The following is a 15,271-nucleotide window of genomic DNA, read 5'->3' as shown; positions in this document are numbered from 1 at the left end:
GGAGTTGTCGTATACGACAAACTGTCAAAGCATGAAGGACGTCAAACCTAGCAGAAGAACGTCATACATACAAACACAACAAAAAGCGCGCGCGTTCGATTCTTCCTACGCGTACAATTTGTGAGTCGATTTGTTTCCATCAAAGTTGTGCAAAAATAATGATGTACCGTCCGGAAAGCGGAGAATTCAGCGTCCTGTTCGAGCACCTGTTGAGGCAGCCGAATTAGGGTCGAAGGAGGATGTTTTATTATATATTATATCCTTTCTAACATTTATAAAACTGTATGTTTCTCAATACCCTCTACCTTAATAAAAGTATTAAAACTCACATATTATTACCAGTGTTGTATTTATTCCTAACCTTACAATTATAATAACTTATATCGTTATGGTTTAAAAAACGCTGTTTTAGTGCGTTCGATATATGTTTTTCCTAGAGGTTCTCTTTTTCGGATCTAACAAGCAAGAGCACAACCACCAGATTAGCAGCACCAGAACCGACCAGGTTGAAAACGTCGACCTAAATTCCGGTAGAAAAAGTGGCGGCAGTAGAGAAGGGGACTGGACAGGCTGAAAGAGACATATTCGACCCAACAACCTAAAAAAACCTAAAAAGAAACATTGAAATTGAATTACCATTTGATTTGCTGTAGCACGGATCCGTTGGGCACCACAACTTCTTTCGCTTCTGAACCAAACGGATCAACTTTTCAACATTGATGTGTTGCATTTCTGAAAAAAAAACGATTAAATACATTATGAATACATTACTTTTTATGATGAAGAATACGTACCGTTCGATCGATCCAAAAAAGGTTGCAGAATTATGATTATTCAAAACTGTTGATTTTTTGTTGTTGTTGACGATTTAACGGATTTGTTTTGATTTCTCCCCCCCCAAAACGCTTGTCAGATGTTTTTGACACCCAAGATGCACATATGCTAGCTATGCGAACGACAAGTTTCACGAGGTTTATAGAAAAAACAAAATGATTTGTATGACGACAGATGTTTTACCAAGTTTTACGGGATTTCTCAGAGCACCTCCATAGAACGCCATACGTTTGTATTTGTCGTTGGTCGTATACGACAAATCCCAGAGCAGGCCCTTACCTACTCGCTGTTTAAGGATCGCTCGACCACCTACTCCCTCCATCCCTGACATTTGACCCCGGCCATAAACGTATTCGGCACCTAATCGCTGCTTAAGGATCGCTCGACCACATATTCTTCCCATCCCTGACCATTGATCCCGGATTAACCACCGTTGATTTATTTTGAATGCACACGATTTTTCGGAAAAATAAAACAATATTGACACAAATTGCGTTAATAAAACTCGGGTTATGATTGTGCGTAGAGCGCAATCGTGCTGTCAGAGAGATCAATCCGTTTAATCTTTTTGACAGAAAGATTAATATTATTTTAAAAATTAATCGTGTCTAGACTGCGTGCTAAATGCCGGTTAACAGTTCAACAACAGTAGGCTCCGCTTATATTCAGAATGCAGAAACTAATTTCTCCATCTAAGCGCTTTATTTTTCGTGTACTACCAACAAAAAATACCAATTTAATATCATCGCTATCGATCGCAAATGCTAACCCGCAACACATCGAATATAAATGGATTCAAATGTTTGATAACATTATGACAGAAATGTGTAATATCTTCTAACTATGTTTGTAAAGGCTACTTCAGAATGTCCACATCTTCAGATTCGGCTTCCTCATGGTTACGACCAAGTAGCTCCGGCACCGGAACCAACTGCGATGTCTGCTCAACCACCGTAATATGGTTCACATCGAGATCGTTTAGTTTGGACAACGACGGGAATGTTGCTGTCTGCGCTGGAATGCTTTCACTATTGTAATCGCTTTCATCATCGTCCTTATCCTCGTTGCCGTCTGCCTCCTCAATGCGTTCGAAATCTGAATTCCGCAGCGTACCGTTGTTGGTCCGAGAGCATGACGCTGTTGCTAGTTCGTCGTTCACGCTCGTAGCACTCAACAAGCTGACCCTACGACTTTCCTGTCGCACTGTGACTACGTGCATCAACAAGTAGAATACGAAAGGAAGCACGCAAACAACAGATGCAATCGAGGCAAAGATTACCATCGAACGTCGCTTGTCTTTGCAACAGTTGTACTGACCAGACCAAACCCGTCGCGTTTGATTCATCCGATCTTCGATGTCAAAGCACATTCCGGAACCGTGCAGCCGCTTTTCAATGCTAGCGTAAAACTGCTGCACATTCTGATAATCGGTGTCGCAACTTTCGCACGGTGTTTCCGTACTTGCGAAACATTTATCCAGGTTTGTCGATAGGTTCATAAACATGGCGGTTTCATTTACCGAACTGGTACAGGCGTCACAGTTTGCTGCATCCCATAGACCGGTCAGTTGCACGTAAATGTTTTCATAAACCGTCATGTGGTTATTTTCCAGATATTTCTTACATTCCGGTGCATTGGTCATGTTTTGGTAGAACATGGTTGCGATCTGATATTCGTGTTGTGCAGTCTGGTTCGTGCATAGATTAAACACTGGATACGTGTGATATGGGAGTGATTTTATAAGAGTTGTTGTGTATTTAAGGAATAAATGAATATCATCGCAACTTTTCTGTCCCACAACTTCCAAGCAAGCGCTGAAATTGAAAAAAAAAACGAATCAGACGAAAAGCACGGAACAGTTTCAAACACGTTTTTGTTACCACGCAATCATCAAACAAATCACTATTCCTATGAACTTCGCCATTGTTATGAGAGATAATGCTGCTTATGACTAACGCACTCGTCTGGATGGTTTGTTTATCTACACTCTTTGTTGTTTCTTCTTCTCAGAAAGTTCGTTTCATCGATTAAGATCTATGCACGTGAGGTATACCCTGGATATGACAAAATGACAAAAGAACAATGTACAGGCAGTCCCCGAGATACGCGGATCCTCTTATACGCGGATTCGGAGATACGCGGTTTTTGGAAATTTTACCGATGAGCTAGTAAATAGCACAAAATTTAAGCAAAAAAATAAAAATTGGTCGAAAATACCTTTTTTGTCACAAAAAAAATATTTTTAACTTATTTTAAATGTATTCTTTCTTAAAATCGCCTGCTTCGGTGAAATAAATAAGTCCAGAGCAGGAAGTCGACTTTGTGACTTTGAAATATAAACGAAATTGCACCAGGATGCGACTTACGCGGAATTTCGAGTATTTTTCCCTCGGGGACTGTCTGTACGTTATGACAGCGTGTGGTATACAGGCAGTCCCCGAGATACGCTATTATAGCGGACCGCGTGACCGGGAAAAATCCGCGTAACTCGAATTTCCGCGTAAGTCGAATCCTGGTGCAATTTCTTTTATGCTTCAAAGTCACAGAGTCGACTTCCTTCTTGGCACTTAATTTATTCGCCGAATCAAGCGATTTTTAGAAAGATTACATTACAGTAAGTTAGAAAGAAATGTTTAATATAACAAGGGTAGGATTTTAGACCAATTTTTCACCGTTTTTTCTTAGATTTTGTGCTATAAACTAGCTCAGCTTTCAAATTTCCAAAAACCGCGTATGTCCGAATCCGCGTATAAGAGGAACCGCGTATCTCGGGAACTGCCTGTATTTCATCGTATTAATTTGAAAAGAACATTTTCATCCGTTGTATTAGCAAATGTATTACTAAGTATCATAAATTTTTATCCTTTCACTAGAAATGAGTCCTGCTTTCCATTCAAGTTTTCGCTAGCAATGAGCATAATTATTCATTTGCAATGGTTCATAATCAGAAAAGTTACCTGTACTAGCTTAAGATTCTTGAACTATCCTCGACGAAAATTGGAAGTGTATTTAACATAGACAACGAAACAAAAGCAGCAAACAATTTTAGTTAAATTAGCTTTTTTCATGATTCTAGCGTCCATATATCCTCTATTTTAAAATATAAACAAGACCACAATCACATCTTCTTATTAATAGGTTTGCTAATGGCCTTACAAAAAAGCGTCACGCTACATCCGTGTAGATTTAGATTCAATTAAATCCAGATAACAACCTTTTAACTTTTTTGCCTCACTTCAAGCATTTCTATATGTTAGCAATATAATGGAATCACTAGCTTTTTTTAAAGATTGAAGTAGTAAAAATAATTCTGGAGAACAAGAGAAGGTATCCATCATACTTAGACAATGAGAAAAAATTGACAGAGCTTTCAAGCTAAATGACGAAAAAATCTGCAGGGCTGGTATATGTTTTGTAGTAACGATTGTTTAATGAAACATAACACCGTGGATTAAACTGTTAAATCAAACATTAAACACATCAATTGTTTAACTGTAAAATTGACTAACTCCATAAAGAATTATTACAATTAAAAAAAAAGCATAAAACAAATTAAAATATGAATTCTTGAATCCTTTCTCTTTTTCTCTCTCTCTCTCACTTGTATTCCACGTGATAGTTGCAAGATTATTTTTTTATTCAAACGAACGTGTCTTTTAGGAGTTTTATCATGTTTGCAGCTTTACACCGTACGCACTTAGATTTTTTTAAAATATTTTCTTCTTAAGTCATTCATTCAATTCACGCAAATAGCCTTTTCGTCCATACACACAGAAACAAAAACTAACAAAAAATTAAGCTTTTAGAATCATCTTACACATGGTACACTATTGACTGTTTTGGGTTAAGCATATGTTGCTGGTACTAGATGCGCCACGGTTGCAGGGGGTGAAAGTATAAGACAAAGTTCAAATAACAATCACAACGCAACCTATAAGGTGGTGCAGCCATTTAACGCTTCGTACTTGAGTGACTATTGTGCCAAATGTAATTTTGGCTAATCATCAGGGCGGTTGAAAAACTTTTCATAAACTCTGCTTGTTTGATGATGAACAAATATAGCGTTGAATAGGAAAGATTGGAAATTGTTCATTTTAGTCTCACCTTAAAGATGCTAGTCGCAACCGAACGAGCGTTATTTAAACCCTTTCCCCTACATCATTATCGATTTCTGTCTCATCCTCCGACTGGATTTATTTTTCCTCCAAATTTATGTCTCCACCAGCTGTATGTGCAATTCAGGAAACGGGATTACTTCTCCTAATAGTTGCGGAAATGTAGTTTCGAAAATCCCTTGTTCCGGCTAACATTGCCCCTGTTGATAGTGGTCTGCTACTCGAACTGTTACGCCCAAACCTTTAAAGCTCATCACGCAGTAAAGTGTATCGATTTTTCGAAGGTCCCAATTTTTTGAATGTAGATTCTGGTGGGGTCGTTGGCTTTTTGCCATCATCGATCGCGTTCGTATCAGCCACCGTGTCCTTTTCTGGGCCGTAATGGAACTCACTAGAACAGGCATAACATGACGATAAAGATGCACCATGAAGAATGCAACGAGAGTATGGACTTGCTTCAATCACTTACCGGTGTAGTTTACCACTGTAGAGATCATTCAGGAATTGCTTAAGTTTGCCCGGTACATAAATATCCTTAAAATTCGGGAATAAGTACATGTGGCGGAAGGAGTCTATTGCAATCAATGGCAAATCGGCCTGAGTTTTACCAAGATGATGCAGCGGATGGGCAAAGCGTTTACCGTCAGCGGTCAGGAAGTTTACATTTTCTATCGTATACAAAGTAGAATAATTATTTCACTTATACATAATAAATAATATGTTTAACTGAAGGTAATAATGCTTACGTTTCTCAGATATGAGATCCAACTGCACAATAGCTTTATAGTCCTTCATCGACTCAAGATCACCCGGTGCATAGAACAATATTAAGAACGGTAGACCTTCTTCGGTCAACTCTTCCGCATTTTCGAACGTGATTTCACGAACCAACGGTACACACTTCTCCTGTACCCAGATGTTGAGCTCGTCAAAGCTGCGCAAATCGCCTATGTACGTTTCGTCGTTCTCGTTCGACATGGCGACATCTGGCCGGAACACAATGATGGGATGGCCTGAAAACGTAAAGAAAAATTGTATATAACAACCGATTGTGAAATTTGTACAATTAATCAGTACTTGCTGAATATCCTTCATTTCCGTTAATTGCAAGAGAGAAGGAGAGAGAGAGAGAGCAAGAGAGAAGGAGAGAGAGCGAGAGAGAAGGAGAGAGAGAGAGACGAAAAGCATATAGCATTGTAATATTTGTTTCCTATGATCGATAACACCTTGTGAAAAGGTGATTTATAAAAAGGGTAAAAATTAACGGTTTTATACCTGGAGGATGCAATGCCTGTACTACATCTCCAAAGCCAACATGGAATTGACAATCTTCCTTCAGGTTCGTTGCGACCCTCCGAAACGTGTTGTACTCGGGCATGTCACGGCGATCGAAATATCCCACCACGATACGTTTCTTCGAATCAAGCTGCTCCAAATCCTTTATGTTCTGAAACTCCCGTATCGGATCTTCTAGCTGCTTGCGTATAAACTCTGTGAATGCCTCGACCGTGCGCGCTCCACGATATTCGCGTTTGGTAGGTTGTCCGTTGCGCAGCACCTTCAGCGTAGGATATTTGGTGATGTGGAAACGTGACGCCACAGCAGATTCACGATCGCAATCCACTTTACCCATTACGACCTTCCCCGATTCAGGGAATGCTGTTTGGACCTGGCAAATGGAAAGAATTTGCTTTATACGCATTTGTTCTAAAATAATCAAAAATTCCTAACATTCCTATGCGATCGAAACAAGAATCATTTAAAGTATGAGTTAACAACAGCAATAGCTTATAGCTTGAAGTTGATTGTAGCAGTTTTGAACGGTTTATTGTTGACACAATACCTCTTACTGTGCTGTGTTGATTTCGGATTTTTTGATGAAGACTCTATGAACCAAATAGAATGGTGTGTTTGTATTACTTACCTTTTCAGCTGCCTCGTCGAAGATGGGCTGCAGTATGTTACTGAATCGGCACCAGTCAGCATAGAAGTTGATCAAAACTAATTCATTAGACGCTGAAGTCGAAAATAAGAGAAAATGAATATTAAACATTGACAATTTTGCTAAATTGCATTTTACGCAGAGTTCTGTACCACGCTTTCGCACCAATCATATTTTTCAATTCTGAATGTATCCTACTTCCAACAGTTGTGTAAACACACAGAAAAAATGGCATTGTGAAACCCGCGAAGAGCATTATGATTATAAAACCTATTCGTCGTAGTCGTGCCCTGCTATTTCCGTCTAGACCGTTGATTTTTTTACAACAGTATTCATTTAGAAACCCGTCCTGCGAAATAGCGGCTGATAAAGAAGTATGAATTGAACACATCTTCTGCCGTCGTCATTGTTAATTTGAAGAAATGATAGCGCAGATAACTGCTTTCTGATACATGAAAGTAACATCTTTTTCGGCGAGAACAGAAGCGTGATAATGGAACGTTTAAAAGAGTTGAGTTGTAATATACGTACCGAGAGTCATGTCGATATTTTCACTGTTTAGCTGAACAGCTCCGCTATTCGTAGGGTTGTAGAATGTGTAGACAACCTACAAGAGGCAATGAATATGATTAAATATTCAGAAAGTACTCGAAGTATGCCTTTCTAACTAACTTTGTTATCACGATGAAAGCAAACGTAGTTATTTTACGCAATCGTGAAGTTAATGCATTATTGGATGTGGCAACAGTACCACACTCTATATTGCAATTATGCTAAGCTCTCTTATTAGCCATATAATATGATATGATATGATATATATATATATATATATATATATATATATATATATATATATATATATATATATATATATATATATATATATATATATATATATATATGACGATATATAACGTTATATATAACGATATAACGATATATATATAACGAAACGTGAACGGTTCGCATTTTAGCATTACTTTAACTTACCATTATATATTGGAATAACACAAATTTCAAACTGGTAGCCATGTTGCTTTTCTTGTTATTTTCCGATGCTCCGAACTGGTATGAATGAGGTGTGTACTATGCAAAAATCTCGCTAGCTAAAATCACACCCGGTTTACTAAAGATTGATTAAGAAGAAGGAAGGAACGGGGGATAATGTGGATGAAAAAACGATGACAACACTGAAAACAAATTTCCACCGCTTTCCCCCAATGAGGGAGATGGAAATGCCGGATCAAGTGTGGAAATATTTAACCGGCTCCAAAGCTGGTCGATCCGATCGGTGTCGTAGAGCAGGACAATTCACCCGGCGCAGGCCAAATAAATGTTTCAAATCACGCATAAACGATACCACTACGGGAAGCGCTAACCGAGGCTTCCCTTTTTGGTTTTGTTTTCCTCGCATAAACCAAATTCTTATGTGTACGGCAGCACCACCACTGAAAAACAGAAGCGTCTGGTAAAGTTAAATGCGATTTTGATAGAAAAACAGGGTAGCAAAAGCAGCAGAAAACTGCTCCTAATTGCCTGGATGGCGGTTCCGAGTGAGGAAAATACACACACACACAAACACACACACTATTGCGTTGATTTGCACCAGAGACACGTACACCTTTCCCGGATCGAACTGACAGCTGTTGTGAAATGCTCTAGAACAAAATATTTGGCTACGGCCAGGTTGGGACAAAAAAACACTAATTTGACGTTAGATCTCATGACATGAGGGTTCAAAGGAAAGTTCTGATTTATTGTACAAAATCGCAAATAACTAATTTACACATTTTTGCTTGATTAACAACGAGATTTAATTCACATTCTTGTAGACATTACATTTTCTCTAAAACAGTTTAAATTGTCTCTAATTGTTGTTCAGTTTTCCCCAACCAACCGGTATTGCGGGCGTGTTATTTTTATTGCTGTCAAAACTGACATCCTCCGTTTGTCTTCTTCAAGTGAGCTGCAACTTGGTAAACTTTTTTGCAGTGCGTTGGTTTTTTTTAAAGTAGACGGAGTTCGGTGTTAACTTTCTGAGTTTAGTGCCCGTCACGATGGAGTTCTTCAATTTGTTAAATCGGGTAGAATACGCGTGTATCTGCGGTCTGCTAAACCCTCTTACCAAGCTTTACTTTTGTCGTCATTGCATGAAACTACGCTGCGGTTTCTGTGTTTGTCATGAGGTACGAAAGCAAAAATGAAAAGGTTTCCAACATGAATGATGTCACCTACGTACGTGTTCTGTATGCTAAAAAAACCTTACCAACTTATTTCCTATTTCAGGTTGATTCAAATTTTTGTTCCAACTGTCTAGAGAATATACCGTCGTCCGAGACGAAGATACGCAAAAATCGTTGCAATACATGCTTCAACTGTCCCAGTTGCAAACATACACTATCGGTGCGTGCATCCATTGCGACCGTGCCGTTGGCTCCCGGAACAGATTCGAAAGAAAGTTCACTGGCAACGGAAGACCCGCTGAAGGCAAAGCAGGATGCAACACCTGCAGCTGGAAATGCTACACCGAGCGCCGGTCCGAAGCAAGTCACGAAGAAAATGTACTATTTGGCCTGCTTGACATGCCGTTGGAACTCCCACGATATCGGTATTCCGGATCAGACAGCCGCCACAGGTCAATGGCCGGAACCGGAGTATCCAAACGCAACCCGATTTGCGCTATTGCTGGAACATTACCAGTCGGTAGTATTGCACGATAAACAGGAGCGGCAAGAGCTGTGGCGTAGAAAGACACCGAAGAAAAGTCAGTTTCCCAGCTTGACGGATCGTACGGGATTAACCGTGTCAATGATGCGCCGCCAGATGGGATGGTCGGACGGAAAGGTACAACTCAAAACAACGCCGACGTCGATCAAGGAATCAGTTGCATCCGAGGAGGTGGATGAACTACCGGCAGAGTTATTTCACAGCGAGGTGAATTTGAAGACAGTCACAACGCTAGCACAACGCTTGGCACAGCCAGCTAAACAGTCGGCTTCGGTCAGTCAGCTCTATCCGCAGCACAAGCTGCTCTCAATCAAACGATCACTGCGCTGTCGACAGTGCGACCACAACGTGATCAAGTCTGAATATAATCCGTCCTCGATCAAATATCGTATTGCGCTATTCGCCGCTTATCACGTACCAGATGTGCGCCTAGTAAGCTGTGAACCACTGCGAGACGATGGTTCGGAAGCGGCACTGCTCTTACGCATCACGAACCCCACGATCAACGAGATGGTTATAACTATTATGGAGTTACCTACGGTCGAAGAGGAGCAATTGATGATTCAAGAGCTCAAAGCGCTAGCATTGGAAAGTAGCGTCACGCCTTCTGTAACTGCTGGTGTTTCGCACCAGACATCACTGTCCAGCTTGAGCCCAGGCTTTGTGCGTCAAGGTACGCTAATGGAGGAACCAAGATTGATTGGTCGTGCTGTTAACGGAAAGCTGAAACTACCGGACAGCAGTTTTGTTGTCAATCAACGAGATGATTCTGCCGAATTCGACGAGGTCATGCAAGGACATCAGGATGAACCCAAGTAAGTTGTTTCACGATAAATTTAATATTATAAATTACTTATACAAATTGTAATAGATATATTGGAGTATATGTTAGCGTTGAAAATATTTACTATATTTTACTATACTTTATTAGTCGAAAGAGAGGGCAAAAAGTCGTTTCGCTCCGTATTTAACAACTATTTTGGGAACTAGTGGTAGGCGTTCCTCGTATATTCGATCGCCTCTGTGATAATCGCTTGTCCAAACAAGCCTCATGATAGCAATTTGTCCTTTACTGAAAAGAAACAAGATTGTTGAGCAAAAACTTTTTGTTTGCAATTTTTACAGGTTCATAGTTTGGCGCAAAGCAAATCACGTTATTATCCGACTTGGTGTGCAACCCAAGCCAGACGCATCATCAGACGAGGACATAGTGGTTGGGTTTTCACTGCAATATACCTATTTCAATACCGTTGCAGAAAAGAATGTTGCCTCATCATCGTCAACAGCAGCAGCAACGCTATCCGGATCACACAAAGAACAGAAATGGCATGCATTAAACACGCGCATATATGTAAAACTAGGAAAAATACGCAGCGTAGGAGAACGAATTGAACAAAATTAGGATCTGATTGAATTGATAAACACATTCTTGTCTAAGCATTTAGGGTAGGATGGCTTTTCAGTGTGCATGTATTACATTAAATATGATTTTTCACGGGAGGGGCTGCCGGTGGTGTATTGGTAGCGGCCCCGGCACACGACACGACCGGTCCAAAATCCCATCCGGATCAATCCCCCGTAGCAAGGGCTGACTATCCGGCTACGTGGTAACATAAAGTCTAATAAGCCAGAAAATGCAGGCATGATCTAGCAGATTGTTTCGCGAAGAAGAGAGAGACATATGATTCTTCACATATAACCAGTAAACCCAAAGCGTAATTATGTTGAGGTACTGTCCTTGTTTAATTCATCCACCGAGAACGGTTTAACGAAGATGTTTAATACATACAATTCAAGACGCTTGAACTTACAACAATAAAAAAAAGTTTATTTAATAGCGACAGATCATCAATGGTTGCTAGTAGTATTCCTGCTATTATTAAAATCTGGGCCCTGTTTCGTCTAACTTCTAAAGTTTCAAGGCCAACAAGAAGACAACGCTGATTGTACGGTGGTAGCATGAATCCGTCTGCCCAACCTAGTTTTCGTATGGCGTATCGCGTGTACCATTTTTGTATTGTCTCAAGCTTTCGATTGAACTCTTTCCGAAGAAAACAATTACCACGAGCTAACGAGCAAGTGTACGAGCACTAATTTACGATAATTAACATCGGTTCAGGATCTTACTTTTTTTCGCTTTAGCTCATCGCAATAAAGTAAGAAGCTCGCTCATTTGAACTAATGGCTATACAATGTTCCAATCCGTATATTTTGAAAAATCATCTTCATTATATTTATTTAGTAAGGAGATTCAAATATTATTATATTATTAACCTATTTATGTTACACAAAATCAAGTTTACGTTCGCATAGCTATGTTGTAGGAACAGCTTTCTAATATAAACAGCATGCTAATAAAAACAGTAACAGTGGTAGCAAAAATAAAATATACTGTGTATTTTCAAAGCAATTAAAGAGCGCTCCCAACACCCGTGCTCCTTCGTCCAGGCAAATCTCCTTATCATAATTAGTTTCGTGAATATTTCACATTTACCTTTATATCGTTAATATATTTTAAAGTATCATCGGCTGTAGCGAAATGAAAACGTTTTCACCACCTGTGGTAGTCCTTTGTTTTTTGGAGGATAATTATTTGGACAGTTTAACGGATAATCATACAAGCTCAGAGATGGCGATTTCTACATAGGAAAAGGCATTAATAATATTACAATACATAATAACGAACAATATTGTTAGGCTTTTTTGTAAAAAAAAATTATTGTATAGTTTATAGTTGTATTTCTAGTTTAACTACAGTTTCAGCTTCGTCGTTTGTGACCGAACTTTACTCTTCATCAGGATAAAGCTTCGACCTAATGCTTGCCTTCACGAATAAGCTGTACTACTTCAAGGCACTTACGGCGCACTATTTTTCCCGAAGGCGTTAGAGGCATCTCTGTGGTGAAGTAAACACCACCCCGAAGCCGTTTATAGTTTGATACCTGGCCATCCACAAACTGTTGCACCTGCTCAGCTGAAAGCGCATCCCCGACCAGGCCTGCAGAGCGAATTACGAGCGCTGCTGGTAGATCGGTCCCCTCGTCCGGTAGTCCAACAACGCAACACTCAAGCACTCCCGGTAATTGTTTAATAAGTGCTTCCAGCTCGGTTGGAGATATCTGATTGCCTGCGTACTTAATTATGTCCTTTTTACGGTCAATTACGTATAGATGACCATCCGTGTCGAAGTACCCAATGTCGCCGGTACGTATCCAACCATCCGTGCTCATGATGTCGTCCGTAGCAGCCTTATTTCCATAGTACCCGGAAAAGGGTATCTGTACACGGAGCAAAATTTCACCCGGCTCACCAGGTGGAAGACCCCGATGACCGGTCTCTTCGTGCAGGATCCGTGCCTCGGCACGTGCCTGCAGTGTACCGACACAATCGTCCCGGTAACTCTCACCGTCCGTCAGTGAGATTAGGCAGGCCTCGGACATACCGTAACCGATTTGGATACGCGTATATGATGGCAAGCGGGTTCGTAACGAAGCGTACAGCTGCTTTGAGACGCGTGCACCCCCACAAAGTAATAACCGCAGTACAGGCAAACTTTTTTTTGCGAGCTGTGGCTCGTGTATAAGCAGGTTCGATTGATAGGGCGAGAAGAAGGCGATTGTCACGCGATGTTGCTTCATCATGTCAATAGCCAGCTGTGGGGTGAATGGTTCCCGAGTAATGACGCGCGTTGCCTGTGCCGCCGTACCGATGATTAGCGAGGCAAAACCAGATAGCCAGTACAGTGAGCTAAAGGAGAGGAGGCAATCCGAGGGAACCATGCGCCATAGTGACGGTAGATTTGCGATGCAGAACGCGTGAGAGTAGCTAACGCCTTTAGGCAATCCGGTCGTCCCAGAGGAGCACAGAACTGTTGCCAGGTGCGTAGAAGGATCATCTATCACGGTAGGTCTATACCAGTTGGAAGAGAAGTGAGTGTGAGCATTATAGTAGAACAGATAAAAGGCCAATTGGTGTATTTATTGCGTAGACCATCTTCGTATTCTCGTTAGTCCGTCTCGTTAGTTATTGCGTAGACCATCTTCGTATTCTTCGTATCTCCATACTCACTCAAATGAATCTTCGGTAGCAGTTGGCTCTAACAGATCCAACACGTGACGATAGCCGTTGATGCGATCTTCGAACAGTATATACTGGGGATCTATCATCGCCCGTTTGGCAGCATCACGAACCACGCTCAAGATATTACTCTCAACAAATATAAGCACTGGGCGCGTGACACTGAACATATGCGCAAAATCGGTAACGTTGAACACAACATCCAGCGTATTGACGGGGATACCTAATGCGAAACAGGCGAACATTACCGGTGCTACGTGTTCGCCATTGCGGGAAGCTAGGGCCGCCATGGGCGTATCCTTGCCATACCCGAGCTGCGACAGGTGTTCCGCGATGCGCACAGTTCGGAGATACATCTCCCGACAGGTTACTGAACGACCTTGATCGATGTCAGCGCTGATTTGTGTAACATGCTCTGGATCACATCGCTGCAACATGGTGAGTATAAACTGCCCAACACTTTGATTTATGTTGAACAGTGGCGGTGTGGACAAACCGGTCCATATATGTGTCAATGGATTGTAGTGGCCGTTGCGACCTCGCTTGAGCTGTTTCTCCGCCATTACACTTCTGATGATTCGCGAATGTGTCTCCACAGCGATTTGATTCCTACTCCGATTTTAGCGTGTGAACAAGGCAACACTCTTTAACTAACTGACGATCGTGTCGTTGGCTTGGTCGTTAAAGTAACCTACATCCTTTTTAGCGCTACACCAACAGTAACACGCATACGATGCCATGCAACTGGCAGATAATTGGCTAGTGAGTGGCTAACAAACAACTTCACAAGATGAACGAACCAGAAAAGCCAGAACCGAAAGGGAACAACTGAAGGAGACTGAAAAGAGAGAAAAAGGGATGATTGCTTTGTACAGATATAGCAGTTAAAAGAGAATAGAGATTATTTTCCAAGTCCACAAATTCCTGTGTATCTGATGAATGGATGCATGGATATGTTGAGCATGTTTGCTTAGCAGAGGCTAATCTTTGGTAAACCTGTTCCAATTTAATGCTATCTCAAGTTCCGTACAATCTTCCTTATATCTTATATCTGTTTAGCGTTTTCTTTATCGCTCTCAAGATGTTTGCTGTTGTATGCCTGTGTCCAAACAAGGTAATTGCTGAAACATGTTAACTCTCGATGACCGTAGGCTGATCGCGTGATTGTCGCGATGTAATTGTCAACGAGAACAGAATTATATCTAATTAACCCACGAAAAGGGGAGTCACACACCAAAGACACTTTTGGATGTATATCGTACGATGATTACAGCTTTAGCGAATTTTAATGTCTTATTAGATAGATTGTCCAAACTTCAACACACCTCGACTAGTAATTGCTGAGTAATTGTGTTTATTTTTGCGTTTACAAATGGACCATAAAATACCTGTGAGCTGTACATTGCTATCATCACGCTACAGCCGCTAATGGCCTTTGAACCGGTCATTAAGCCCACGGTAGGCACGAACAAGTAGCCCATTCTCAAGCCCAAGTCTTCCTCTCTGACAAATGGTTGAGTAATTTACAGACGGACCTTATCGTACGTTATTCTTGTACTGTTTGCCCCAGCTTGGT

The 15,271-nt window shown here is 40.9% G+C and overlaps 4 protein-coding genes across 8 annotated transcripts; 1 reads left to right on the top strand and 3 right to left on the bottom strand.

The window, feature by feature from the left end:
- Positions 1–1,446: 1,446 nt before the first annotated feature.
- Positions 1,447–2,903, bottom strand: LOC128307107 (uncharacterized). The gene is made up of 2 exons (XM_053044833.1): positions 2,715–2,903; positions 1,447–2,648 (listed from the first exon to the last, which is right to left on the bottom strand). The coding sequence occupies exons 1-2, from the start codon at positions 2,756–2,758 to the stop codon at positions 1,691–1,693; spliced, it is 1,002 nt and encodes a 333-aa protein (XP_052900793.1). The 5' UTR covers positions 2,759–2,903; the 3' UTR covers positions 1,447–1,690.
- Positions 2,904–4,414: 1,511 nt separating this feature from the next.
- LOC128306469 (endoplasmic reticulum resident protein 44) lies at positions 4,415–11,045 on the bottom strand. 5 transcript variants are annotated; one of them, XM_053043994.1, is made up of 10 exons: positions 8,478–8,530; positions 8,156–8,339; positions 7,882–8,017; positions 7,423–7,498; positions 6,874–6,965; positions 6,225–6,618; positions 6,027–6,038; positions 5,696–5,962; positions 5,419–5,617; positions 4,415–5,340 (listed from the first exon to the last, which is right to left on the bottom strand). In XM_053043994.1, the coding sequence occupies exons 3-10, from the start codon at positions 7,921–7,923 to the stop codon at positions 5,193–5,195; spliced, it is 1,230 nt and encodes a 409-aa protein (XP_052899954.1). In that variant the 5' UTR covers positions 7,924–8,017; positions 8,156–8,339; positions 8,478–8,530; the 3' UTR covers positions 4,415–5,192. The 5 variants fall into 5 exon arrangements, with proteins under 5 accessions (XP_052899954.1, XP_052899955.1, XP_052899953.1 ...); XM_053043995.1 differs by having other exon boundaries at positions 8,462–8,478; XM_053043993.1 differs by having other exon boundaries at positions 8,156–8,522.
- LOC128306468 (dynactin subunit 4) lies at positions 8,945–11,020 on the top strand. Its single transcript, XM_053043992.1, has 3 exons — positions 8,945–9,077; positions 9,178–10,433; positions 10,744–11,020. The coding sequence occupies exons 1-3, from the start codon at positions 8,949–8,951 to the stop codon at positions 11,018–11,020; spliced, it is 1,662 nt and encodes a 553-aa protein (XP_052899952.1). The 5' UTR covers positions 8,945–8,948.
- Positions 11,046–12,431: 1,386 nt separating the features above from the next.
- Positions 12,432–14,283, bottom strand: LOC128306672 (uncharacterized). The gene is made up of 2 exons (XM_053044251.1): positions 13,687–14,283; positions 12,432–13,527 (listed from the first exon to the last, which is right to left on the bottom strand). The coding sequence occupies exons 1-2, from the start codon at positions 14,256–14,258 to the stop codon at positions 12,432–12,434; spliced, it is 1,668 nt and encodes a 555-aa protein (XP_052900211.1). The 5' UTR covers positions 14,259–14,283.
- Positions 14,284–15,271: the final 988 nt, after the last annotated feature.

Source organism: Anopheles moucheti, chromosome X, assembly GCF_943734755.1.
Source record: "Anopheles moucheti chromosome X, idAnoMoucSN_F20_07, whole genome shotgun sequence".
Classification (NCBI taxonomy): domain Eukaryota; kingdom Metazoa; phylum Arthropoda; class Insecta; order Diptera; family Culicidae; genus Anopheles; species Anopheles moucheti.
This window is presented reverse-complemented; position numbering and strand designations above follow the sequence as displayed.

Excerpts from the sequence above, each read along its gene's own strand:
- LOC128307107 (XM_053044833.1), bottom strand. The coding sequence starts at position 2,758 with ATGGCGAAGTTCATAGGAATAGTGATTTGTTTGATGATTGCGTG. Across the intron at positions 2,649-2,714 it reads ATTTGTTTGATGATTGCGTG|CGCTTGCTTGGAAGTTGTGG; the intron begins GTAACAAAAACG and ends TTTCAATTTCAG.
- LOC128306469 (XM_053043994.1), bottom strand. The coding sequence starts at position 7,923 with ATGGCTACCAGTTTGAAATTTGTGTTATTCCAATATATAATG. Across the intron at positions 7,499-7,881 it reads TGTTATTCCAATATATAATG|GTTGTCTACACATTCTACAA; the intron begins GTAAGTTAAAGT and ends TGCCTCTTGTAG. Across the intron at positions 5,341-5,418 it reads TACAGTGGTAAACTACACCG|TGAGTTCCATTACGGCCCAG; the intron begins GTAAGTGATTGA and ends TGCCTGTTCTAG.
- LOC128306468 (XM_053043992.1), top strand. The coding sequence starts at position 8,949 with ATGGAGTTCTTCAATTTGTTAAATCGGGTAGAATACGCGTGTATCTGC. Across the intron at positions 9,078-9,177 it reads GTTTCTGTGTTTGTCATGAG|GTTGATTCAAATTTTTGTTC; the intron begins GTACGAAAGCAA and ends TTCCTATTTCAG. Across the intron at positions 10,434-10,743 it reads GGACATCAGGATGAACCCAA|GTTCATAGTTTGGCGCAAAG; the intron begins GTAAGTTGTTTC and ends CAATTTTTACAG.
- LOC128306672 (XM_053044251.1), bottom strand. The coding sequence starts at position 14,258 with ATGGCGGAGAAACAGCTCAAGCGAGGTCGCAACGGCCACTACAATCCA. Across the intron at positions 13,528-13,686 it reads GCTACCGAAGATTCATTTGA|ACCTACCGTGATAGATGATC; the intron begins GTGAGTATGGAG and ends CAACTGGTATAG.